The 25,642-nt window shown below is 40.3% G+C and overlaps 1 protein-coding gene across 1 annotated transcript in view; it reads left to right on the forward strand.

Moving 5' to 3' along the window:
• LOC132096781 (structural maintenance of chromosomes protein 6-like) overlaps nt 1–24,138 on the forward strand; it is a 53,744-nt gene extending 29,606 nt beyond the window's left edge. Inside the window, exons 18-27 of the mRNA XM_059502383.1 lie at nt 1,794–1,929; nt 7,701–7,781; nt 7,858–8,028; nt 8,255–8,392; nt 8,474–8,619; nt 10,085–10,210; nt 21,378–21,483; nt 22,983–23,135; nt 23,332–23,429; nt 23,575–24,138. Of these exons, the coding sequence (XP_059358366.1) occupies nt 1,794–1,929; nt 7,701–7,781; nt 7,858–8,028; nt 8,255–8,392; nt 8,474–8,619; nt 10,085–10,210; nt 21,378–21,483; nt 22,983–23,135; nt 23,332–23,429; nt 23,575–23,671 (1,252 nt within the window). The 3' untranslated portion in view covers nt 23,672–24,138. The remainder of the gene's footprint in view (nt 1–1,793; nt 1,930–7,700; nt 7,782–7,857; nt 8,029–8,254; nt 8,393–8,473; nt 8,620–10,084; nt 10,211–21,377; nt 21,484–22,982; nt 23,136–23,331; nt 23,430–23,574) is intronic.
• Nucleotides 24,139–25,642: the final 1,504 nt, after the last annotated feature.

Here is a 25,642-nt window from a genome sequence, read left to right on the forward strand (position 1 = left end):
CCTAAAGAGAATTCAGGATTCAGAGCTTGCTCAGGAATGGCAGCAGACAGGTGTGAGCGCATCTGCACGCACAGTGAGGCGAAGACTTTTGGAAGATGGCCTGGTGTCAAGAAGGGCAGCAAAGAGGCCACTTCTCTCCAAAAAAAACATCAGGGACAGATTGATCTTCTGCAGAAAGTATAGTGAATGGGCTGCTGAGGACTGACATATTCTCTGATGAAGCCCCTTTCTGATTGTTTGGGGCATCTGGAAAAAGGCTTGTCCGGAGAAGAAAAGGTGAGCGCTACCATCAGTCCTGTGTCATGCCAACAGTAAAGCATCCTGACACCATTCATGTGTGGGGTTGCTTCTCATCCAAGAGAGTGGGCTCACTCACAATTCTGCCCAAAAACACAGCCATGAATAAAGAATGGTACCAAAACACCCTCCAACAGCAACTTCTTCCAACAATCCAACAACAGTTTGGTGAAGAACAATGCATTTTCCAGCACGATGGAGCACCGTGCCATAAGGCAAAAGTGATAACTAAGTGGCTCGGGGACCAGAATGTTGAAAGTTTGGGTCCATGACCTGGAAACTCCCCAGATCTTAATCCCATTGAGAACTTATGGTCAATCCTCAAGAGGCAGGTGAACAAACAAAAACCCACTAATTCTGACAAACTCCAAGAAGTGATTATGAAAGAATGGGTTGCTATCAGTCAGGATTTGGCCCAGAAGTTGATTGAGAGCATGCCCAGTCGAATTGCAGAGGTCCCGAAAAAGAAGGGCCAACACTGCAAATACTGACTCTTTGCATAAATGTCATGTAATTGTCGATAAAAGCCTTTGAAACGTATGAAGTGCTTGTAATTATATTTCAGTACATCACAGAAACAACTGAAACAAAGATCTAAAAGCAGTTTAGCAGCAAAATTTTTGAAAACTAATATTTATGTAATTCTCAAAACTTTTGGCCACGACTGTACTAATCACAAGAGCGACTTTACTGATGAGATGCGCATGAAAATCGAATTCGATTTTTTGCACAGCCCAGACAGTACCATTTACAAGTTAACAGCATTTCTAAAAGTATGAGACAAAAACACACACAAAAAACACCATTCTGAAATGTCCTGTAAGAGCTGGGCTTGCATGGGTTTTGCATGATCCTCTTCACTCATATACCCGGTCTCATTCAGGCTTAAATTTTTAAGCAATATTAACAAAACCATTGTTTTCAATACAACCAAAACACATGCCACTGAGCTGAGGGGCGTGACGTTTAACAAATCACAACACACTGAGCCAGCTAGCCAATCTGAGCCAGCTAGCGTATTTCTGAGGAAAGGGCTTCATAAAACCAGGAAATCATCATAGCTTTCATTAGAGAAGGGACACAGCAGTGTAGCGGTGTACCTATAATAAAGTTAAATTATTTGAAACATAATGCAAAATGCAACTTTTTTTTTAAACCATTAACTCATGTTAGAATGCAGTCAACCACCCCTTTAGCTTTTGAAGGGTAACCGTTTAAAATTCAATCTGTATCTTTGTCAAGCCAACACTAATTCAGCATGTCAAACCAACATTCAATATGATCATTTAATTGTGCATTGTCAATCCTCCCATCTGCACTGAGACCTTGTTATTACCTTTTTTTGTACCCCCATTTTTATGTTATTTTATTTGGATGTTTTTTATTAATTATGATGTTGGCTTGGATTCAGAATTCATATTCATGTAGACAGTTTTCTGTTAATCTGATCAACAACCAAAAAAAGATAAAAACATTTTTTTTTCTTTGTTCTGCAGACATTTGAAATCTGCTTTACATGCTCAGAGAACACATTTGGATCGCTTTCAGCAGGACATGCAGCAGGTCACTGAGGATGAGAAGCAGAACCAAACTCTTCTTCGCAGAGCTTATGAAGACCGCAAGAAATCCCAGGTCATTAAATACCTTCCCTGCACAGACCACATCATAGCATTTTAACCCTCACTACCCTTTTGTTATGTTCGGGATTAAAGCATCCACTAAATTAAACTGCTGTAAAAATGTATCAGATATATGTATATGTATATATATATCTATTTTTTTTTTTTGCAATAATCTATTAATCAACCTCAGTCCTGATCAAAACTTTTTTCAACTCTTTAATTGCAAAGTTCATAAATGATGTAACTGATTTGGGGAAAAAACAAACAAAATGACTTCTTGTCAATATAAAAAGTAATTGTGGCTGGATCAATCTTGGGCATGTCAAAGTTTAGTAACAACATTGGCTTTGATGCATTGTTAGTTTTTGTTCAGCATTAGATTTACATTTTTTCTCCCTCATTTATTGTTCGTGGCTGTTTTTGCCCCATTGACTTCCATTATAACAAAAATTTTTGATTGCAAAGCTATGACACCATAAAATAATGCATTCCTGATGGTTGGTGGTTTTCCCTGTTGGGAAGAGGTAAAATTTGTAATTTTTAAAGTTGATCACTAGGTGGGACCATTAACCCTTGTCTTGGCAAAATTTAAATCAACTCTCATCAGCATAAGAGACAGACTCATTCTCAGGTATAATTAAAAAGAAAGCTTTTATTCTTTGCATAGAAGGTCAGACAGTCATACAGCAACACTGAGTTCCTGCAGAGTGAAACCGACCCAGGAAGAGGGCAGTCCTCCACCTTATATCCCTTTGCTGCTTCAAGGTTACAAAGTCTAAACAGCTGTAACTTTCCACACATAACAAGGAACACTCTCTATGGGCGGTTTCTCACACATTTAGGACTTAGGTGACCCCCTTAGGTCATCCTCAGGCATTGTCCCCCCACTATAAGGCCCAATGACCCTCTCAGGTCATACTCAGACATCTGTTTTCCCCCCAGGTGTCATCCCTCTGAACCCACATAGCAATTCTAAGAAAACACATGCATATATATGCATACAGAAGCAGTGTTAAATGAATTTTTCCACCACACCCGTTAGATAGGCCTGTGCAAAAAAAGCTTAGTTTCTGGCTTATAAATGGAGCTATATGGAGTATAACAGCATATTATATTGTGTGTGTGTGTGTGTGTGTAAGAGAGAGAGAGAGAGTGTGTGTGAGAGAGACCTTTGCGCACATACCTTGATGTATTTGAGAAAATGAAAATGTACACCTCAGATCTACATGGAGTAAACAAAGTAAGTGTATTTATGCACCTGCTGCCTTTTAATGGTGGTGACAAGTACAGACTAAACAAAAACAAGGTACGTGGATTTAAACACTTGCATGCCATCCTGCTGGTCATTTGATGGTGACAAGAGCAGCAAGCAACACGAGGAAGGGCTTGAATTGTACCAATATTTTAGAAATGATTATGCAGCTTGACCCCTCCATCGAGCTGCAGTTTATTTGAAGATGGTATTGCATTTTGGTTCATAATAAATTGTTCATAAATCTGATTCAAATATATTTTGTTACAGAAAAATCAAAAAGTGTATCATTGAAGGATTTTAAGGTTTTAAACTGGCTTTACCATCAAGAAAAGATAAGCATTTCACACATAGGCTGTCCGTACTCACTTGATCCCTGCGCAGGACTGTTTTCTTAAACCCGCACCCGCACTTTATCTCAGAGCTTGTGAAAAATTTACACAAATAAGTACTCAGACTAAATAATCATTCAAGTTAACATACAGAATAACCGATTTTAAACATGATTGCATTTAAATAATGATGTAACCGATGATAAACCAAAGCACTGCACAACATTATTTATAATACATTTTTTATTAGTGTTAAAAAACAATAACCGTTAAAACAAAACCGCAACTGTAGCCGCACCTCAGTTTTTAAATGGAGGCTAGGCCTACTGCATACATGCACCAAATGATTAGCTAGATATAATTTTAACAAAATAAATACAAAATGAAATAAAATAAAATAGAATAATAAAAAATAAAATCTCACAGATTTGCTTAACAGGCAATTGCAAAAAAGAGAATACATTTTATTTATATATATATATGTATGTATGTATGTATGTATGTATGTGCATGTATATATATATATATATATATATATATATGTGTATATGTGTATATTTATATATTAGGGGTGTAACGGTATGTGTATTCGTACCGGACCGTTTCGGTACAGGGCTTTCGGTCCGTGCACGTGTGTATCGAATGACGGAATGCAATATTTTGTGCGTGGAACATAAGTACAATAAGAACATAAGTGTTTCCAAAAGAACATATTAAGTGGCGGAAGTCTCCGCGTTCAGCGCAAATCCCGCCCTGCAGCTGATTCTAAGGCCGGCGAGGCGTCAGCTGCGTGGCGTGTCCGTTTTTAATTCGGCTCCCATGTTAACAGGTTAGAGCTTGCATATTGCCTGCGTGAGACGCGCATCGGAAAACGCGTGCATGCTAGAAATAGAACCGACGCCTAGTTTTCATGCGACACGCAAGCGTGTTGGAAGCGTTTCCAGGCAAAATAGAATAGGAAAATATGTTTGTCATTTTGTACACAAATACATATTAATTCATGACACTTTAATGTTTGAAAGTCTATAGGTTGACATAAATTCAGATGTAATTTAAAAAATAAATTAATAATTATCGATTTTCAAATATTGCACCTGTCAAACAGTCTATTTTGCCGTCAATACTGTTGACGGTGTCCTTTATCAGTAGGCTTTATATTTATGCTCAACATGAAGTATAGATATTGTTGTCATGAAGACAAGAGCCTGGTCTGTCGGCGGTCTCCCTCTATGTCACCTACAGCAGCAGCAGCGCGCCAGCGCCGCGTCAGGCACGATTCTGGTAAAGCAGGCCTACAAGCTGGGATTGTTAATGCTGCACTGTAATCATAGTTATTTATTTATATTTTTCATTATATTTTATTATATGATATTGGTTTGAGACTGAGAGTATTTTATTTAGTGGAGAACTTTGCAGCAGCATTTAATTTCTTATTCTATTTTTATTTTATATATATTTTATTAAAAAGTATTTTTTTAAAGTGTATAGTAATAAACAACCTGCAGTTTAATGTTTGCATTTCTTTCCCTTACTGTACCGAAAAATGAACCGAACCGTGACTTTAAAACCAAGGTACGTACCGAACCGTGATTTTTGCGTACCGTTACACCCCTAATATATATATATATATATATATATATATATATATATATATATACACACACACACACACACACACACACACACATATATGTTTACACATATACATACATACATATATATAAACAATTAGGCCTTCTAGAAAAATGTTATGTTAGAGTGGGATCTGGGCGGGAATTGGTTTATAGCGAGAGCGAGCATAATATTAACGGAGCGCTTGGAACGCTCAGATCCTGCTCTGACATAAAATTGATCTAGTAGGCCTAATTGTTTACTGTTTGTACTGAAATTCTTGGATAATTGTCTAAATTTATGCATGCTGATAAATAGGTTTTTTCAAAATGAAATTCTTACATTCTTCTTAAATTTATTAATTGCATTAGGCTTATTAAAATGTATTCAATATAAATCTAACCTTTGCAAACATAGCCTTCCTAAAATGTAAAAACTGAAGAAGTGTATTTGATTTTCATTCACTTTATTTCTGAGAAAAAATATTACAAAATATTACTCCGCTCACATGCTCTGGCGGGAATGCTCAAAATAAAACACATTTTTTCCAGTGGCAAATGAGAATTGTTTCCAGATGTCTGACTTGCCTTGCTTTGCTTTTGTCAAGTAAATGGCAGCTTTCATTTTCTTCTCAACTTATTGTGTTGACTCCATTTCTATACACCACCGTTCCCCGCGGGTCTCCTGTGGAATTTTCTGAGCGTCCGCACCAAGGGTAAACCCACCTGCTCCCGCGAGATTTGTGTTGGGTCCCTCGGGTCCCGCGGGAGCCCAAACCCAAGGCAGCCCTCTACTTCTCACCATCATAAGGCAGCAGGTGCATAAATACACTTACTTTGTTTTTGTTTACTCCATGTAGTTCTGAGAGCTGAGGTGCATATTTAGATTTTTCAGATACATCAAGGTAAGTGCACAAAGGTCTCTCTTACCCTCTCACACATATACACACACACACACACACACACATACTTCTGGACCCTTGCGATGACACACCGCGTCGTCCCTGGAGTCACGCCTCTGGCAGGCTGAAGGAAGTGAGTTTTCTCCACGTTGGTGGAAAACCACACTTCTCGCATCCTCGCCTTCAGTGGAAGCTGGAGAGGATGATGAGGGTGCCACAACAAAATCAGGGTCTGCCTCTCCTGAGTCTGTGGTGTCAGAGGGTGAAGACAATACATCCTGCCGCTCGCTGGAGGGGTCAAGCTGCACAATCATTTCTAAAACTTCGGTTCAAGCACTTTCTCATGTTGCTTGCTGCTCTTCTTACCATCAAATGGCCAGCAGGATGGCATGCAAATTTTTAAATCCACTTGTTTTTGTTTGGTCTGTAGTTTTCACCATCAAAAGGCAGCAGGTGCATAAACGCACTTCCTTTTTTATTGTTTACTCCATGTAGTTCTGAGAGCTGAGGTGCGAATTTTCATTTTTTTTTTTTTCAGATACATCAAGGTAAGTGGACAAAGGTCTCTCTCACACTCTCTCTTTTTCTATCTCTTTCACACACACACACTCACATACTATAATTTGCTGTTATACTCCATATACAAGCCTTTACTAAGCTTTTTTTGCATAGGCCTATCTAAAGGGTTTATGGTCCCACCTAGTGATCAACTGTAAAAATAAATAAATATATATATATATATATATATATATATATATATATATATATATATATATATATATATATATAATTATCTCTTCCCAACAGGGAAACCCACCAAACAAGATTCTCTCTCCGACACACACAACACACACTATAATTTGCTGTTATACTCTATATACAAGCCAGAAACTAAGCTTTTTTTTCACAGGCCTATCTAAAGAGTTAATGTTCCCTACTAGTGATCAAGTGTAAAAATAACAAATTTTACCTCTTCCCAACAAGGAAAACTACAAATCATCAAGAATGCATGATTTTATGGTGTCATTGCTTTGCAATAAAAAAATGTAATTATAATGGAAGTCAATGGGGCAAAAACAGCCACGAACAATAAATGAGGGAGAAAAAAATTTAAATCTAATGCTGCACAAAAACTAACAATGCATCAAAGCCAATGTTGTTACTAATCTTTGACATGCCCAAGACTGTGATAAAAGGTAAAAAAAATATCCAGTCCACAATCACTTTTTATATTGAAAGTCATTTTGTGTGTTTTTCCCCCCAAATCAGTGACATCATTTATGAACTTGGTAATTAAAGAGTTAAAATTTTGGATTTTTTTTTTAAACATTTGGTAGTTTTGATCAGGACTGAGGTTGAATAATAGATTTATGCAAAGAAAATTAGAAAAAAGTATTCATCTGATACATTTTTACAGCAGTTTAATTTAGTGGATGTTTTTATCCACGAACATAACGAAAGGGTAGTGAATTTGCCCACAGTGTATTGAGTTTTTGAAAATTTTCAAAGCATTTTCCCAAAATATGTCAAAAGATTTGTCACCAAAAATCATTCCATTGCTGAAACGCAGAGAAAGTTGTGGCCAAAATAAGACTCAACTATACCCCCTAGTGGACGAAAACGTCCCCAACAACGCATAAGGGTTAACCAAATTTGTTCTGTTTCTTTATTTTTTTGACTAACAGGAATGCTGTCGTAAGCTTCAAGCCGAGCTGACAGAATTGCAAAATGTTGAAGAACCTCAGTCAGAAGACTTGAAACCTTTGGTAACAAACAGATTCACTCATCATAAAGATAAATGTTTCGGTGGGTTTTTGTGTCTAATTATGGCTCTGTGTTCAGGAAGAGGAACTGGAGGAGCTCAGCAGCCGAATAAGTGCATGTCGAGAGGAATTTGAAGCTGCAAGGAATCAGATGCTGACACACAAGAGGGAATATGAGGAGGCTGAGCAGCTCTCTCGGCAGCAGAGGGAAGCTTTTAACAGCATTGCAGAGGAAGCTGAGCCCATTAAGGTTAGATAAGAAGTCAAGAGTGTGTGTAACATCATCAGTGGATAGCTTTTAACCACCAGAGTCCTAATTCCTCTTGGCTAATGTTTAAAAATGGCAGGCTGTCAAGCTTTAAAATAAGGATCATGAGCTTCAAGTTCACTTCTGAACAGTCCACAACAGCACATATTCTTAATTATCAATGTGTCCAATCTAGTAAACAGTTTCGTTTTTACTTGATTGCTTGTAGGAACAATTGAGCAACAATGATCAGGAGTTGTCGAGGAGTAAACATCATAAAAAACACTATGAAGAGAAGCGGAAAGCCCATGTGGACATGATTGAGACTCTAAAAAAGAACTTGAAAGACAAGGACCAGGTGTTACAGGTGACCAAACACTGACATCTTACACTGATCCATTAGATATGAAAAGATTTCCGTTTGTTTGACTGAATCTATTTTTGACAGGCTTCTATAGTGAAAGCCTCGGAAATCTGCCCCGACCGCCTAGATGTCAGAAGAACTCCTAAAAGTTTAGATAGCGAAATCAACCGCCTGAAACATAAGATCAATACACAGCAAGACCAGCAAGGGCAGAGAGACTCTATTGTAAGGTACATAGACACGGTCTCCAGCAGTCAAACAAATGTTACCTGGTGGTATTTCAACACAAAATTAAAAGAAAGATACAAATTAGATTTAATGTGAAGAAAAAAGAAGCCTATTTTCAGGACCATTAAAGGAATAGTTCACCCAAAAATGTATATTTACTGAAATGTACTCACCCTCAGAACATCCAAAATGTAGACAAGTTTATTAATTTGAAAATATTTGGAGAAATTTAACATTACATCATTTACAATTGATCCTCTGCAGTAAATGGGTGCCATTAGAATGAGTCCAAATATCTGATAAAAACATCACAGTAATCCACTCCACTACAGTCCATCAATTAATGATTTGTGATGTGAAAAGCTTTTTAATAAAAAAAAAAAAAAAATATATATATATATATATATATATATATATATATATATATATATAATTAAGATGTTTCTTTAACATCAAACGAGTGATCTATCATAATACTGCTTTCTCAAGAGAAAAAGTCACCCTATCTGAATCAACAGAGGAATATGCATTTATAAGCAAAAACAGCCCAAAGCAATTCTAAACCTATTTTTCATGTGAGATTGAAAGTGAAAGTGACGTGACATACAGCCAAGTATGGTAACCCATACTCAGAATTAGTGCACTGCATTTAACCCATACAAAGTGTACACACACAGCAGTGAACACACAGCCGGAGAAGTGGCAGCCATTTATGCTGCAGCGCCCTGCATTCAGTGCCTTGCTCAAGGGCACCTCAGTTGTGGGATTGCCGGCCCCAGACTCGAACCCACAACCTTAGGGTTAGGAGTCAAACTCATTAACCATTAGTTCATGACTTGCCTCTAAAGATTGCAAAAGGAGATTAATTTTATTCCACTGGAGTAAGTGGTATTATGGATTATGGACTTTAATTGAAAGCAATGGTTACAGTTAAAACACTCTAAAGATGGATTTATTTCTTAAAAACATTCAGCTTTTATATTAATTTAAGTAACACTTTACATTAAGGTTAATTAGTTAACTACTTTATTTAACATGAACTAAGAATAAACAATAGTTTTTCAGCATGTACTAATCAATTGGATTATTCTGAAATAAGAAAGTCACACACAACTATGATGCTTCAAGGGTGAGTAGAAGATGGACGAATTTTCATTCTCGGGTGAACTAACCCTTTAATGTTAATTTTAACATTTACTAATGCATTATTAAAATCAACATATGTGCTTGTTAAGCGTTAATACACTCTGAATTAACATGAACTTACAGTGAACTACTGTATTATCATTAACTAGCATTAAGAAAGATTAATAAATACTGTAATAAATGTATTGTTCATTCATGTTAGTTATCCCAGGGCATTTTCCCCTTGCCTCTGTGAAGCGCATCTACATTGTTTATCATGCTGGTGGGGTTTATATGTTGTGATGTTATAATGATGAAGTTTTTGGTCATTGAATCTTCTAGGCAGTTTCAAGAAGCAAAAGAGAGCTTTAATAACATAGCCCGACAGGTCAAGGGTCTGGAGGCATTCATCCGCCAGTTAACTGAGATCATGAACACCAGACACTACGTCTATGCTGAACTGAGAATGTAAGTTTTTTTCAAATAGATTGTTTTAATGTGTCTGAACCTCAAACCACCAATGAAATGTTCGCAAATTAAACATTATTTTAATGTCTCTCAAAGGTAAATCACTGTATGAGTCTTTCCCAATTATTTTTCTGTTGAAAAATGTCCTATTAAAGGACAACTCCTTATGAATAATGAATAATGTCAAAAAAAAAAAAAACTTTTCCCATACACGCGTGTGTGTGTAATTGATGATGGGCCGTTGAAAAATTAGAAAAATAATGCACAACCGATGTGGTGATGCGGCCATGACGCGAAGCGGAGTTACACCGTTACACCTCAGGTGTGCATTATTTTTCTAATAATTCAGTGGCCCGGAGTCAATTATTACACTTATACTACAGTTACCACACCTCAAGACATCAATCCGATGATTTATTTAAAGGGATTCATCCGGTTTTTGTACTTAAATAGTTATTGTGAGTAGGACTATTTCTTCCGCATCTCATCCAATGCCTCTTTTGCTAGTACCAAAACGTAGTTTTAAAGCTGGTAACAGAGGCTTGGGCCGTTCATAGCATTCTAATGTAATTATTAATGAGATTATTAGAAAGAGAGCGAGAGCGACAGATAAACACACAGAGAGAGAGAGAGCTTGTGTGAATAAGGCTAACGTACCTCTGTGTGTTCCTCAACAATCTTCTGCTGCAGTGTTTCTTCTGTTACCTCGCTAGTGAGAAATGTTGTGTAGCCTTTAAGTTGCTACACTATATAGGCTAACTGATCAAATCGCCAGGGCAGTGCTGACAACAAGTGTTTGTGCAAACTGCGTGAGAGCTGCCTGGAACTACGTTCGCCGTGCTTGTAATATATATATATATATATATATATATATATATATATATATATATATATATTTTACAAGTTTTAAAATGCAGATAAGCCATTATTTAATTACATAAACAAGAATACATTTACAGAACAGGAATCTGAACATTATATAAATCCAGGTTCAAAATTCTTGTTTAATTTTTTTGAGTTAAAGGTTTTTACGTCAGGGATTTTGGATGTCGTTTTATCAGTACAATAAATTAAGTTAACTTTTGATACTTCACTCATGCTGCATCTGGGTAAAAGCTCATTTTTTCCTCTATACTGAAGCCTTTTTTTTTTTCGATAACGCAGTGCAACTGCACTGCCATTGGTTTAATCTGTAAGCTTTTTTTAAACCAATGACAGCGCTGCGGCGATGCAGCGCACCAAAGCCCGCCAAAATGGGCAGGGTGAATGGCTATATAAGCAGGCAAATCACCAGAGGAAATCAGATCTTACTCCTTCAGCGATGACTTCACTTCGCTGGATCCCTACTGAACGCCTTCGCCTGGAACGAGCTCTAGCCGTCAAAGATGCTCCGCAATGGACCAGCTGAGATCGCCGATCGCCTGCAGCACCAGCGCTCTTGCGGACATACGCCTCGCCACAGCTGTGGCACGTGCAGAGCCCCTCTGCATGAAGATGACGGCCACGGTGAGCGCGTCTTTTGCCTGGGAAAACCCCATGCTGAGGTGGTGCTCACAGAGACTTCATGAGAGTCTCGACTCTCTGCGTGTGAAAGCGGTCCCACCCCTCGCGGCCCTCCCATATTCTTGGCTCCTTTGTCAGGCGAGCAAGAGCTGGAATTACTCTGCCCAGTGAGGTCTTTCAGGATATACATTGAGTGGTCACAGCCGTTCTGGCAATCTGCCCAGCTTTTTTGTCTGCTTTGGTGCCACACCAATTGGTCTTCAGTCTCAAAGCAGTGCCTTTCGCGTTGGATAGTCGACGCTTTCGCTCTGTGTTACTCCTCTATGGGCCTTGAGTGCCCCATAGGAGTAAGAGCCCACTCCACTAGAGAGATGGCCTCTTCATGGGCCTGGTCTAGTGGTGTATCTATCAAGGACATCTGTGAGGTGGCCGGCTGGTCCTCGCCGTCCACTTTTGTCAGATTTTATAACCTGGACATCCCAACCTTGCATGCTCGGGTCCTATTCGATAGAAGTATTGGACTGTAATAGGTGAGGATTTATTATTTCTAGCTTTCCTCAATGGGGTGTCGATCAGAACACAATGGATTCGATCAGTTCGATGCAAAGGAGGTTTATTGTTGACAGTTTTGGCTATGCACAGAACAGCAGTACACAGGTTTCTTAAAGTATTTAGATGTGTGTGTTTATGGTCTACAAAGGGAAAGAAATAAAGATATATATTAACAAATGTCTCTAGTATTATTATACAAACATTACTTCCAAAACTACATTTCTCAAATAAAGAATTATCAGGTTCGATTCTATATTAAATAAAGAAATCAATATGCAAGCAACGAGAATATGCAACACCGCCACCCGGTGGTCAGAAATGGCATAAACATACAAAACCGAAACTAAATCTGAGGTAATTTAAATGAACGGCACATAATCATAAAGATCGCGTCCTTAACTCGAAATAACAAGAGTTTCAAATACTAATGTAACGGTCATACATACATATGTACAAATCAAACACTGGGAGCAATATAAATATTATAAATTGCAAGTAATATCGAACATAAAACGGCACATTCACGAACTCTCAACCTCACGAGATTAACGGATTCCTCTCTCTTGAACATGCATCACTTTATGAAAGTATGACATCAAGGCTTTACAGCACCTTAACAAATATTGATCGCCAAACTAGGTGAACAGTCAACTTACATATATTTATTGACGCACTTTGCACACAGTCTTGCTTGTACAGTCCCGCTCATACAGTCCCGCTCTCTGCTGACGATGACTGATAGTAAATAGCGCATGCGCACATGACTCGGCCTTTCCAACACAGCCGCCGCCAAATTTGGTTACAAATTTGCTCCATTGAAAGGCCGACACTATAGGGACTACCGTTAGTCACTAGTGTGGCTTTTATCAACTTCATCTCGGATCTCCGGAAGAACAATCAGTCGAGCGATGGGTCTTGTGTAGACTTTGTCCTTAATCTGCACCTCGACCGTTCGAACTCGATTATCAACCCCCGGAAAGACATTAAGCACTCTCCCGATCTGCCACAATGAACGGGGTAACTGAGGGTCAACAAGCATGACAACTGTCCCGGGTTTGATGTCTACTGATGGATTCTGCCACTTTCCCCTGGCCTGCATGTCAGGTAAGTAATACTTTATGAAGGCCGTCCAGAATCTGTCAGACAATACTTGGGAATGCCTCCATCTCCGTCTTCCTAGGAGCTCAGACACTGGATATATGACTTGGGGTAGGGACCCATCCGGCCGCCCCATTAGAAGGCAGTTCGGGGTGATCGGATCTGCATCAGCAATGTCTGCTGAAACGTAACCAAGAGGTTTGGAGTTGAGGATGGCCTCAATCTCTATGAGGACAGTTTGAAGCACTTCTTCGGTTACTGATTCTGAGCCCAGGGTTGTATAAAGTGCAGCCTTTACTGAACGAATCTCACGTTCCCACACCCCTCCAAAGTGTGGAGCAGCTGGAGGATTGAAACGAAAGCTAATTTGTTGCTTCGCTAGCTGCTGTTGCAGATCACCACTGAGCTGACTGAAGGCTTCTCTAAGCTCTCTCTCACCACCTCGGAAGTTGGTGCCTTGGTCCGAGTATAACTCTGCAGGTTTTCCACGGCGACTTATAAACCAACGTAGTGCCATGAGAAAGGCATCACTATCTATAGATGTCAGCACCTCAAGGTGCACCGCCCAGGTGGTCAAGCACTTAAATAAAAGTCCCCACCGCTTCTCCGTCCGACGACCTATTTTGACCAGAAGAGGTCCAAAGCAGTCCATTCCGGTTGAATGAAAAGCAGGCTTGAACAACCGAAGTCGTGGTGGAGGGAGATCAACCATCTTCTGGGAGGCTGGCTTCGACCTCCATTTACAGCATTCAAGACATGTTCGCTGGTGCTTTCTCACTGCTTCTCTCCCTTTCAGTATCCACACATTTCGACGGAGCTCCGCAAACACTCGCTCTGGTCCTAGATGGCAAAGGCGAGCATCATATTCCTTTATGAGTAGCTGAGTGTTAGGGTGTCTGGAATCCAACACAATAGGGTGTACTGTGCTTGGGTCTAATCCTTCCACCCGCCTTAATCGTCCTCCAACCCGTATTACCTCACCGGTTCTGTCGAACTCTGGGGAGAGACAAAGTAAGCGGCTGCTAGAACGAACAGGTTTACCACTCTTCAACAGATGGTAATCTTCATGAAAACTATCCATCTGGACCTGTCTCAGTGTGGTCAGTTCTGCCTTTTGGTAAGCACTGGCTGGAGGGGAGCCACTTTGTTCTGCCGCCCTGTGCAACTCCTGTGCTACTGCTTCGACCAAGTCTTTCCAGCTACTAAACTTACTACCATCTGCTGTCACTGCTGATGAGTTAACCACGCCACAGAAGGCACTTCGCTTTAATTCCGTAGCATCATCAGGCACTAAGCTGTGCACAACTGGTGGTGCTGGCCAAGTACTCTGAGGTTGGAGGAGGAATTTTGGCCCTTGGATCCAACGATTGGGTTCAATAAGGTCCTTAACCCTCTGGAGTCTAAGGGTATTTTTGGGGCCTGGAGAAGTTTTGTCATGCCCTGACATTTGTGCTTTTTTCAGTTTCTTATAAATATCTAAATGGGTAAAGTCTAATCTCACTGTAATCAGCACAAACTGGGCTATAATAATATGTGAAATGCATGTATGTACATGATTGTGTTTTTGAGAAAAAAAATATTATGCGTGGTTAGTGAAAAACTAAAAATGTTAAAACACTTGAATAAGGCAAAAAAAACACATAAAGAACAATGGTTCCCGGGATTTTTGAGAACTGGAGCTTGTAGCTTAGAATTTTTCTTTCTAAATGATGTGAAAATCATCTTGTTTACTCACTCACAGAAAACAATATATTGATTTAAATTTTCTAAGACACATTTTGTTGGTAAAAGTCATATGCGAGTAGGCGTCAACTACCATGAATATCATTGTGATTTACACCTGAGAAGGCAAAGGCCCGCATAATGAGCTGCATAATGAGCCATTCAGTCATCTGTGCCACTGAGAGGAAGGAGTTACAAGAAAGAATGCAAGAACAAAATAAATCTATATAATTTTATGTTTGTAGTTTATTTAGAATATATTTAATTATCCCACAACATAATTTAATATCCACTTGGGGGAGCAGTTAAACAGTTTATTAGAAACAATCAAAGCTGACTTTCAAACAAATTGTCTGGCATCCTTACTCTTATAAATATCTAAATGCTTCGACCAAGTCTTTCCAGCTACTAAACTTACTACCATCTGCTGTCACTGCTGATGAGTTAACCACGCCACAGAAGGCACTTCGCTTTAATTCCGTAGCATCATCAGGCACTAAGCTGTGCACAACTGGTGGTGCTGGCCAAGTACTCTGAGGTTGGAGGAGGAATTTTGGCCCTTGGATCCAACGATTGGGTTCAATAAGGTCCTTAAGGCTCTTACCACGGGTAAGATCATCCGCAGGGTTCCTGAAAGAGTCAATGTAATTCCATCCTTTAAGGTCAGTCAATTCTTGAATCTCTGCCACCCTAGTGCCCACAAACACCTTGAAGCGGCAGGATTCGGAATGTAACCAGTGGAGGACAGTTGTTGAATCTGTCCAGAAAGTGACCTTCTGGATCTTCAAGGTGAGCTCATTTTCAGCCAGCTTGGCCATCTGCGCTCCTATTAGAGCAGCACACAGCTCCAGTCTAGGAATTGAGCACTGCTTACGTGGGGCAACACGTGATCGGGCCATGAGGAATGAAAGGTGTACCTTCCCGCATGGATCTTCTGAGCGAAGGTAAGCGACTGCCCCATAAGCCTTCTCAGAAGCATCGGTGAAGATATGGATGTCCCGAGTGACCTCTGAGTTGTCCATGCTGGATGGAATGTAGCACCTAGGGAGTACTACAAGAGGTAAGCACTGAAGCTCAGCTTCCCACACCCTCCATGCCTGCTGAAGATCATCGGGAAGTTGTGGATCATCCCAGTTCCTGTTCTTAATCCAGAGCTGTTGAACAATCACCTTGGCTCGTGTGGTGAAAGGAAGAATGACACCAAGGGGGTCATACTGACTTGCTAACACACGATATATGTTCCGCATCGTCAGAGCACTGTAAGTAACAGGTCTATGCTTAAATCCTAGGTGGTCCGACTCACAGTGCCAATTCAGTCCCAAGGTGGATTCACGTGGGTCTTCTTTATTCTGTGAAAGCCACAACTCTAGTTTGGGAGATCTGGCTTCTGGTGGCAAGTGACTGACGACTTCTTGCACGTTGCTGGCCCATTGACGGATATCAAACCCTCCGGACGCTAGCAGCTTACGAAGTTTGTCTAGTAACTGCCGTGCCTCTTGAGCAGATGGGAAGCTCTGTAGACAGTTATCCACATAAAAGCAGCGTTCCACAGAATGTCTCACATCTTCATCCGCTGTGCTGTGCGATGAGACATGTCTTTGGAGGGCGAAGGATGCACAGCAGGGACTGCACGTGGTTCCGAACGGCAGCACCTGCCATTCATAGACGTCAAGGGGATCGCCGCGTCTCATTCCACGCCAGAGAAAGCGCAGGAGGGGTTTGTCCTCAGGTAAGAGCATAACTTGGTGGAACATTCCACGTATATCACCGCTGATAGCAACACAATGCTCTCTGAAACGAAGTAGAACACCTAACAGAGAAGGGCTCAAGGTTGGACCAGGCATCAAGGAATCATTGAGGTTCAGTCCTTTATATTGGAAAGAGCAATTGAACACAATACGGTCCTTATCATTGTGGCTGACTAAGTGGTGCGGGATATACCAGGTCTCCCCTGCCATAGTGCTTGCAGCAGCTGAGAGTTTGGTAACTGCTCCATTCAGTTCCAGCTTTTCAATTTCAGCATTGTACACGGCTGCTTTCTCTGGATTTTGGGTTAGTCGTCGTTCCATACTCCGGAGACTTGGAACCACAGCCTCTTTCGGAGCACTAAAGGAGGGTGAAGCCTTTCTGCGCAACAAGGGTGTCGCGTAACGTAATATTCCATTCACCTCCACGTGAGTTGTCCTGGTCTCTAAGAGGTTAATGGCATCCTGGTCCTCCCTGGACCTTGTCACCTGCTTTTCACAACGGAAAGGCAAAACATCAAGTTGCCATAGCCTTTCAACATCTCTTTTGAGTTCTAGTTCCGCAGGGGTGAGAGACAGGAAAAGGCACTGCTGTGGCTGCAACTTGGTCTCCAAGATCTTGGCTGGTCCCTGCAGTGTCCATCCTAGCCTTGTCTTTATGGCAGCCGGACCACCAAGTGGACCAATTCGGACAGGTGCAATTGGTGTGATTAGATGGGTGTTATCAGCTCCGATGAGAAGTAAAGGACTCACTCTTTCAAAGGCCTGCAGGGGGAGATCTTTGAGATGCTTGTACTTCAACAAACTGACAGGATAGGAGTAATCGGCCAGACCAAGACGTTTCGCAGTGAATGCTGCATTGATCTTAAAGGTCTTCTGTGGTTGAGTGGCAGGAGATATGTGGAAGGTAACCGTGGTTCCACTGATGGTCTGCACATCTTGGCGGATGGTCCGTAAGGCTATGTTTTCAGCTTGACCTTGTATACCAAGCTCATGGGCGGCATCAGGAAGAAGAATAGTGCGCTCGGACCCATCATCCATGACAGCATAGGTGTCGAGTGTCTTGCCTCCATAGCGCAGCAAGACCCGGATGACCTTTAGGAGAACACGCCTGCAGTCGGTGGGTCTGTCCAAGTACAGAGTCTCAGTGGTTGAACTAACAAGGCAAGAACCTTCTCTGGTACTCTTTGTGTTGACCTCATGCAAGATTTGTAAGTGCTTCCCTTTGCAGATGCTACAAGGCTTCTTGAGTGTGCACTGGGCTGCTTGGTGTGCCCGTCCACAGCGCCAACAACGATGATTGGTCTGGATCCATTCAATCATTTGCTGTTTATCAAAGGACTTAAAAGTGGGACATTGACTAAGATAATGGTCCTCGTTATCGCAGTAAGGACAAAAAGCTCTAGGTGGGAGTTTAGGTTTCTCCACTTTAACTGGTCTAACTTGAGACGGTGCTGAGGGTATCTTTGTGGCAATGTCGTCTACTCCATGAAGGATGGTAGCTGAACGGGCAGTGGGTTTGGTTTCTCTCCAGCGTTCTGGTCTCTGGCTCTTGTAATTGATCTGTGTCTCACTGCTTTGGCACCAGGCCTCATACTGGAGCCACTGTGAAAATTCACGAAGGTTATACACAGACCCAGGACGGTGGTACATCTGTCTTCGGAATCCTGATCTCATTTCAGCAGGTAACTTACTCAGCAGCCTCTCTACATGTGACCCACAACGAAGCTCGGCTTCACCTTCGTCTCCAAGAGTTTCCAACATACCCACCAAAGCCCTAATCTGTAAAGCAAATTTGTCAAAGGCCTCAGTATCTCCTCGTCGAATATCTGGGAAATCCATCACTTTGGCAATCTTCTTGAGTGCCAACTTGTCAGGCTGGCCAAACCTTTCATTGAGAGCAGCCATGGTAGCAGAGTACGGAAATGGTGAATTGAGATAGGAATCTGCCACCAGACGAGCTTCATCTAGCTTCAAATGATCCAGCAAGATTTGGTACCGGAATAGCTCTGTGGCATCTGATGGTAGAAGGTTCTCAAGAGCTATCTTTAAACGAGCAAACTCACTGGGGTCCTTAGTACAAAAGTTGGGTATGGTTGGCACTGGACCTCGGTAAGTGGTTTCTTGTCTTACAGGATTCAGGTTAGAGGCATAAGGATCTCTGTGTACTAACTGTGGCCCTGTGGGTTGCTGGGACTGAGAACGCACCTGTGTAGGGTAATCTAAAGACTCTCTAGGGAACTTATACAATGTCCTGGAATGCCAGTGAGGGACAGGAGTATCTGTTTGGAGGCCCGGCATAGGAAGAGCTGTTCTCTGATAAAGAGGGTGACTTGGGTTTTCAGCATGTTGCCAGGAAGGGAAATCATGGCCAGCATGTTCACCACACATGGTTGGCCGAATATGTGATTTAGTAGGTGCCGCCGCTAAGATCAGATCTTTCATTATCTGAAGCTCACCCATCATTGTTCCCAGAATGTCTAACATTTTAGAGTCACCTGTTGTGGCAGGAAGGGGCTGGTGTGGCTTTAGAGGTGACGCTCTTGTGTAGTCTGTCTGGCGATGCTTACCATAGGTAGGTGGGGGCAAAGATGTAGACACCATGGAGTGTGGATTGTAGGATGCCGTTCCAGGATGTGGGAGGAGTCTATCCTGTCCAGGGAAAGATGTACTTGGCAACGGCGTGGACATGTTTTTCCCATGGCCGATGATATGGAGAAGTCTGAGGACTATTAACTGGCTGCACTGGAGCGTAGCTGGCGCTAGGTTGTTGCAGTTCTATATTATCCATCCCTTGGATAAAAGGATCCCTTTCCCCGACTATGGGCGACCATTCATCCACTGTGTCCCATGGACCTTGACTTATAGGACTCGTTCCTCTGGTAGAAGGTGAAGAGATGTTCACTGCAGCATCTCCAAGCCACTGTGTATGCTGTATTGTGTGAGGCGATACCGGCTGGCTGCCTGCTCTATGATGTACTGTCGTAAGATCATAATCTCTTAGGTAAGCAGGAAGATGAACTTGACGTTTTGGTCTGACAATCTGTGAAGATGCTTCTTCAGGTTGCATAGTGATACTGATCAATTCTTTGTCCATAAGGAATGCCATCTCCGGCTCGAAGGACCATATGTTCGTTAGAAGTATTGGACTGTAATAGGTGAGGATTTATTATTTCTAGCTTTCCTCAATGGGGTGTCGATCAGAACACAATGGATTCGATCAAAGGAGGTTTATTGTTGACAGTTTTGGCTTTGCACAGAACAGCAGTACACAGGTTGCTTAAAGTATTTAGATGTGTGTGTTTATGGTCTACAAAGGGAAAGAAATAAAGATATATATTAACAAATGTCTCTAGTATTATTATACAAACATTACTTCCAAAACTACATTTCTCAAATAAAGAATTATCAGGTTCGATTCTATATTAAATAAAGAAATCAATATGCAAGCAACGAGAATATGCAACACCGCCACCCGGTGGTCAGAAATGGCATAAACATACAAAACCGAAACTAAATCTGAGGTAATTTAAATGAACGGCACATAATCATAAAGATCGCGTCCTTAACTCGAAATAACAAGAGTTTCAAATACTAATGTAACGGTCATACATACATATGTACAAATCAAACACTGGGTGCAATATAAATATTATAAATTGCAAGTAATATTGAACATAAAACGGCACATTCACGAACTCTCAACCTCACGAGATTAACGGATTCATCTCTCTTGAACATGCATCACTTTATGAAAGTATGACATCAAGGCTTTACAGCTCCTTAACAAATATTGATCGCCAAACTAGGTGAACAGTCAACTTACATATATTTATTGACGCACTTTGCACACACAGTCTTGCTTGTACAGTCCCACTCATACAGTCCCGCTCTCTGCTGACGATGACTGACAGTAAATAGCGCATGCGCACATGACTCGGCCTTTCCAACAGGTCCTTTCGATATGATAACGACGGCCTCTATCAGACTGTCGTCATCATGGCACCTCCAGGGAGCTAGCTCCCTCTTAGCAGTGTAGCGTCTCTCACTTGTCCCCTAGACCCCAAGGTGTCCAAGATAAATCTTGTCGTTCCCTACCGTGGCACGGCGCAGTTGAATTCGTTCCCCATACGCAGTATGAGTGAAGTATCGAAAAGGAATGTACTCTGTTATGAAAGTAACCTCGGTTCCCTGAGATACGTATACCTGCTTATGTAGCCATTCGCCCTGCCCATTTTGGTGGGCTTTGGTGCGCTACATCGCCACAGGCTCGCGCAGCTACGCAGCGCTGTCATTGGTTTAAAAAAGTTTACAGATTATAAAAAAAAACAGGCTTCAGGAGCTGTTCCACATACATGGTACTCGTTCCGTAACCGAGGTTACGTTCGTAACCGAGTATGTTTTCTTTCACACTAAGCTGAAACAACTTGTTACAAAAAGCCCAGAATCTCAAAATTGACCAGTGCATTTAAAAAAAACTGTGGTTTTAGTGCAGATTTGAGGGTACTGATGATAATGATGTAGGTTGTGTTTCTGTGTGTTTCCAGGTATCTTTCTGTGCGCTGTAAGTACTACTTTGATTCCATGCTGTCTCAGAGAGGATACATAGGGAAGATGACCTTTGACCATAAGAATGAGACGCTCTCCATATCAGTAAGACTTTTCATAATGATGACATCATTGATGTAGTTGTTTTCTTGATGAACAAACATTGGATATGTGCATAGAGGCATGCAGTTTTGTATAATTTAATTTTGTTGAATAGTAGGGCTACGATGGTGGTAGATTTTTACCACATACGTATATGCATACATACCTGTTAATATACATACGTAATTGATGTTAATTATATAATTTATGTATAAAAATGTATGTGTGTGTGTGTGTGTTTGTGTGTATATATATATAGAGAGAGAGAGAGAGAGAGGCTGTTAGAACCACAGACACAGGAAAGTTAATGTGCACATATTAGTCAGCCCAGAAGTTCATCTGAATTTCACGTATTTCTACTTTCACTTGTTGCACTTAAGAATATGATGAGCACGGTCACATCAATTCTAGTAGAATAGAACATAAATACACATTTGCAATGTTTTGTTTCGCCCTGCCATCATTAGCGGAAGCTGTGTGTGAACAAGCCATGACTGTAGAGTGTAAGCTGCTCTGTCGCATGTCTCAAGAGGGAGAGGGATTCTCCGGTACTGCATTCCACAACAACACTTAGCTGGCCACAGATGCACCTGCCTACAAATCATCCTAGTTTGCAGAACCCCATAGGCCTATGCTGATTAATTTTAAATATGCCAAAAAATTGGCCAGCCAATCGATCGGTCGACCTCTACTGTAGAACTCATTATAATCAGTGATGCTGGACTGGATGTGGCACGACATGACAAACCCCCCGACAGTAAATTGTCTAGTTCTATTTATGAGGTCCTGACACAGTGTTCAAATGTTCCTGTGTGGAGTAGACACTAGACAGACTCAACCTGTTGCGACGCAGCAGTGTCGTGTCCGGTGTAGACAAAGTTCACTGTACCGCCGCCAAGCATTAACTCCTCATCTTCACGCGTTCTCTTTGACATAGGAATCATTTCCACATTTCTTGTTAACATATTTCATTTATAGCCATCTCATTCGTATTTGGAGAAAGCCTCACCAAACCTGACCAGCCAGGCGTTTGTGATCGCGGGAATTTGAAGACACTTTTACAAACACAAATGGGTGAAATGAAAGGACATGGCTCCAGATCAGATATGTATATTTGGTTTCCAATTAAGGTCCATCGCCAAATACACAATTAATTTGCTGAATGCATAAACTGTATCTTCCTGTGCTCAAACCTGCCAATCTAAAGGAAACGCTGTTACCATCGACTTATAGTCTACATAAAACAATTTGCAACTATTACTGTTATTACTCTTGTATACAAAACTTTGTATTATGTGTGTTGTAGAGTGACGCGTGTGACGTCACATGCACTATGGCCGGTGGCAGTGGTTGTCACAGCGACCGTCACAGCCTTATTAAATAGCCTATGATTTAAAAAAAAAAAACTCCTTGGGGTCAGGATTTTACTCTACATGCAGTAACCTGGACTTTTTAAAAGTACAGTAGTTTCTCATGATGACGGTCATCTGTCTGTTCTTCAGGTTCAGCCAGGAGAGGGTGGAAAGGCCACTCTAAGTGATATGCGATCACTTTCTGGAGGGGAACGTTCGTTTTCTACCGTGTGCTTCGTTTTGTCACTGTGGGCCATAACTGATGCTCCATTCCGTGCTTTAGATGAGTTCGATGTCTACATGGTAAGGAGTATATATAAGGAATCCTGTTAAAAAAAATACACATGGTTTTCACAAAAATATTAGATGGCACAACTGCTTTTCATCAAGAAGAAATGTTTTGCAAATACAATAAGATATTTGTCATGGCTAGAGAATCAGGTGACTGGAGTCCTGGAGAAGAGCATGCAGTCACTGTGTTGTGTGTTTGCTCTCTCAGGACATGGTCAATCGAAGGATCTCCATGGACATGATGCTGAAAATCGCTGCCAGTCAGCGCTACAGACAGTTTATTTTCCTCACACCACAGAGCATGAGGTAAAGAGCTTCTCTAGTGTTCATGCAGAAATGTGTAGATGGTTACATTAGAAGACTTGATTGCCATATTTTGTATCATTCATAACGCGGTTATAAATTGGTAGTCCTAGTAAAAATGTAATGTTCTGTTCTTTCTGTATCCCAGTTCTCTGCCAGCCAATAGCCTGATCCGCATCCTCCGTCTAAGTGACCCTGACCGCAGCCAGTCTGCTCTTCCCTTTGGTCAGAGGAACCCAGAATAATGCTGCTATCCTTCAAACGTCATCTTGTGTATCAGGCAAATCAAGTCAAATCAGGCAAAGTACTTCCAGCTGACAGCTGCACTTTACAGTTCTATGCGCACAAGTTTTGCAGGCTTTTTTTCCAAGATCATTTAAATGTAGATTAAGAAATAATTTTGTTGTTTAAAATCAACATTTTGCAGGTTCTGTATAATACTTTTTAGGTTTTATAAAAAATTTTGTGATTGCAATGTTACTTGCAGTTGTACCTATTGAATAAGGCATATAAAGGCCAGTTATAGCATGTTGCTGTTATTTGTTTTATTTCATTATCTGCCTTCCATTGTTTTATTTTTTTCTCCCAACTAATTAAAAATGTAAAATGTTTCTAGTATAACAAGAAATAATCTATCTTATTTTTCAAAAATGCATAGTTTTGTATTACTGGTGTTACAGTATGGAAAAAAATAAAAGTCAGTTTTGGTTTGAGGAAATCAAAATTTTGCGTCTTGAATTTTTTTTTTTTTTTTTTTTTTACAGCAAGTTATGAGTATTTAACAGGGTTTCCGCAGGGGGTTAAATGTCATTAAATTTCTTTTCTTTTTTTTTTCTTTTTTTTTTTTGAAAATTAAGGCCTTGAATAACATTAAAAGTAATTAAATTAATTTCTACATTTTTTTTTTTTTTTTTGCTTTTTTGGAAGAACACTATTGGCACTTTATTTTGAATATAGTGCCTTCATAATTAATAACTTTTTCATCCCCAGATTGGGACAACATGTTGGAGTAAAACTGAGAGCAGAGAATGTAAATTACTTAAGGTCAGAAAGAAATTATGTAATGCAATTGAGCAATTTCAGTGAGAATGACTGTGAATGATTTTATTATATTAATTGTAAATGACGATAGGAAATAATGAATTATTTTTTGACAGTAACAGTTGCACCAGTTGAGGTTCACATAGCCAGTCTGTGTAAAAGAGTTTCTCATGGAGAAATTGAAACAAAATAATTGTAATGGCACAAACAAAGAAACTCACAGATAAAAAAACATACGATAAAAAAAATGTATTTTTTAAAACATATGATACATAAAACATGCCTAGACGACATGAGGCTGCTAAGAGTATCAGCACAATTGTAGATTTGACATTGATTTTATTCACTATATAAACAAGTAATAATCATTTAATAATTTCCAAACAGCACACAGCATTGCTTCATTACTGAAGCATTCATCATTTTTTAATTGATTTTGAGTCAATGATTCAGTGATCCATAAAGACGGGCACTTCCTTGATTCTTGAATAACTCGGCCTTCTGAATGAATCTCTTGAACTAATGACTCAAAGGCTCAGTGACTTGCTTCCACCTACTGGCCTTTTACTCTTATATTTTAAAGTATCATTAAAATATATATTTTTTTCAATTTTTCATATTTTATCTAGGCTATATTAAAAATGATTTACAACACTAAGCTCATAACATTAATTATGCAGTTGTAATTTTGCAATGTGAATTCATTAATGAAATGGAAGTATTTCAAAGTGAAATATAACAAACGTTTTATAAGATTAGAAAAAAAAATTCACTATTCAGTTGGAAAGCAATTTGAGGATCTATAACAAATTTGCTTATTTCAGCATGTAAGAACTAACGTAGCAGTATCTGTTTAAATAATGTCGATGTTCTTACAGTATGTATCTAAGATCATCATCATTGTATCATCAAATTGAATGGTTACTTTAAAACATAACCGGTCAGTGGAATATCCATGGCTGATAGCAGTGGGGTTATCGAAAGGGCATTTTAGCATTGGTGATTAAAGGGGCAGAGGCACAGACCACCCTTGACATGAGAACTGAGAACTGACATGAGACACTGAGATTTTGTCCTAAATCGACGCGTCATGAGCTACTTTTAGCCTCGATGTTTTTTAAATATGGGCCCAGTTGTGTAATATATATGGGTCATGTATGGTATTATTATTAATT

This window comes from Carassius carassius, chromosome 20 (genome assembly GCF_963082965.1).
Source record: "Carassius carassius chromosome 20, fCarCar2.1, whole genome shotgun sequence".
In the NCBI taxonomy this organism is placed as follows: Eukaryota; Metazoa; Chordata; class Actinopteri; order Cypriniformes; family Cyprinidae; genus Carassius; species Carassius carassius.